This window comes from Anoplophora glabripennis, unplaced genomic scaffold (genome assembly GCF_000390285.2).
Source record: "Anoplophora glabripennis isolate ALB-LARVAE unplaced genomic scaffold, Agla_2.0 scaffold29, whole genome shotgun sequence".
Lineage (NCBI taxonomy): Eukaryota > Metazoa > Arthropoda > Insecta > Coleoptera > Cerambycidae > Anoplophora > Anoplophora glabripennis.
In genome coordinates, this window is record NW_019416257.1 from 1,747,151 (window position 1) to 1,748,736 (window position 1,586).

The following is a 1,586-nucleotide window of genomic DNA, read 5'->3' on the forward strand; positions in this document are numbered from 1 at the left end:
AGCTTAGTGTACGCAGTGCCGATTCAAACCGAAGAAGAGTTACGAAATCGTATAATAGTATGCTGCCAAACCATAAGAGACACCCCAGGAATTTTTGAAAATGTACGTCAGTCTATGCGAAGAAGAGTAGATGCTTGCATACGTGTGGGTGGAGGACACTTTCAACAACTACTGTAAATACATAATAAATACATTATGACACTTTACCCAGCCTACTAATTTTTATTTCATTTGCTTTAAGGGGGCACTTAATGAGCTTACCGTTTTTTCTATCCAAACATTTAATATTATGCCTACGAGAACGTCATTTGTGAAAGTAGAAAATTAATTTTTGCCCCACAAAAAGTGTTTCCACGCACGGCGGGTGTCTACAAAATGGCAACAAAATATCAAAAGCAGTCTCAATGAACTTGGGGGAAAAACTTTTTTTGGTTTTCATTTTTTTACGTGCAAATGGTGCATCGTACGAGAGTAGTCTAGGGACCGAATTTGCTGTAAAATAAATGAAGATTTTAAAAATAATTTTAGTTTTTAGAAAAAGCAGTGGCGTACCACTTTTTTCTTCAAAAATGTTTAGTTTAAACCTCGTACGGACGTCATTGGCAAAGAGTTTAAAACATTTTTTACATCAAACAATGCTCCTTAATGATTAATAGGTGTGTACAAAATTTCATAAAAATATCTGGAGTGATAAGAAAATTATAATAAAAAAGTAATTTTTTTCTTAAAACTGTAACACCCTGTAGCTCAAAAATTAAGAGGTTTAGGACATATGTTGATATTAAGTTTTCTTTTTAAAATGACCCAAAGATTCACACCCTTAAATATCGGCATTCAATTAATAAACACCCTGTATAAAAAAATCTCGGTCTCTTTTAATTTTCTTTAATCGTATTACTTTCCTACTCTAACATTTTGGCCGAACCCTATTGAATTTTTGGACAGGTGGCGAAATACTCAAATAAATTAAATAAAAATCAGTACCAAACAATCGAGCGTAATCAGTCTAACTTCATTAATACCTAAATATTTCCAAAATTAGGCACATGTTTTAAATTATCCTGATCCTGAAAAAAAATTGCTCCAAAAGAACGAAGATAATTGGTTCTTCGTAGCCACGGAGTTTTACCTAGGCGATATAGAAAAAATAGAGCTATGGTGTGATTTTATAGGCTACAACCCAGCTTGGTATATCGCATAGAAAAATTGTGTTTAAATATCTAATGTTGGGAACATTTCAGGTTTTGCTCAGAACTAGAAATATTTGATATTCAACAGAATAAATACTGGTCATTCCAAGTGAACACGTGGTTTGAAGTTTTAAAAAATGAACAAATGATGTATACGGCATATCCTACGAAACCGGGCGATGTCAAGAAGAAAAAAGTTGCTGCTCTCAATTTATTCAACAAATTTTTCAACAGTTTCCGAGGAGCGCATATGTGGAATTTGATCAAGTATAAGTCTATATACAGGGTGCTTCAGGATTAAGTCGACAAACTTTAAGGAGATATTCCTCATTAAAAAATAAGAAAGAAATCAAGTATAAATTTTTTTCCAGAGACGCTTCATTTTCGAAATATAGA

The 1,586-nt window shown here is 32.9% G+C and overlaps 1 protein-coding gene across 1 annotated transcript in view; it reads left to right on the plus strand.

The window, feature by feature from the left end:
- The window catches only part of LOC111693135 (polycystic kidney disease protein 1-like 2), a 22,227-nt gene that overhangs the window by 11,928 nt on the left and 8,713 nt on the right, over positions 1–1,586 (plus strand). Inside the window, exons 4-5 of the mRNA XM_023457280.1 lie at positions 1,043–1,188; positions 1,242–1,457. Of these exons, the coding sequence (XP_023313048.1) occupies positions 1,043–1,188; positions 1,242–1,457 (362 nt within the window). The remainder of the gene's footprint in view (positions 1–1,042; positions 1,189–1,241; positions 1,458–1,586) is intronic.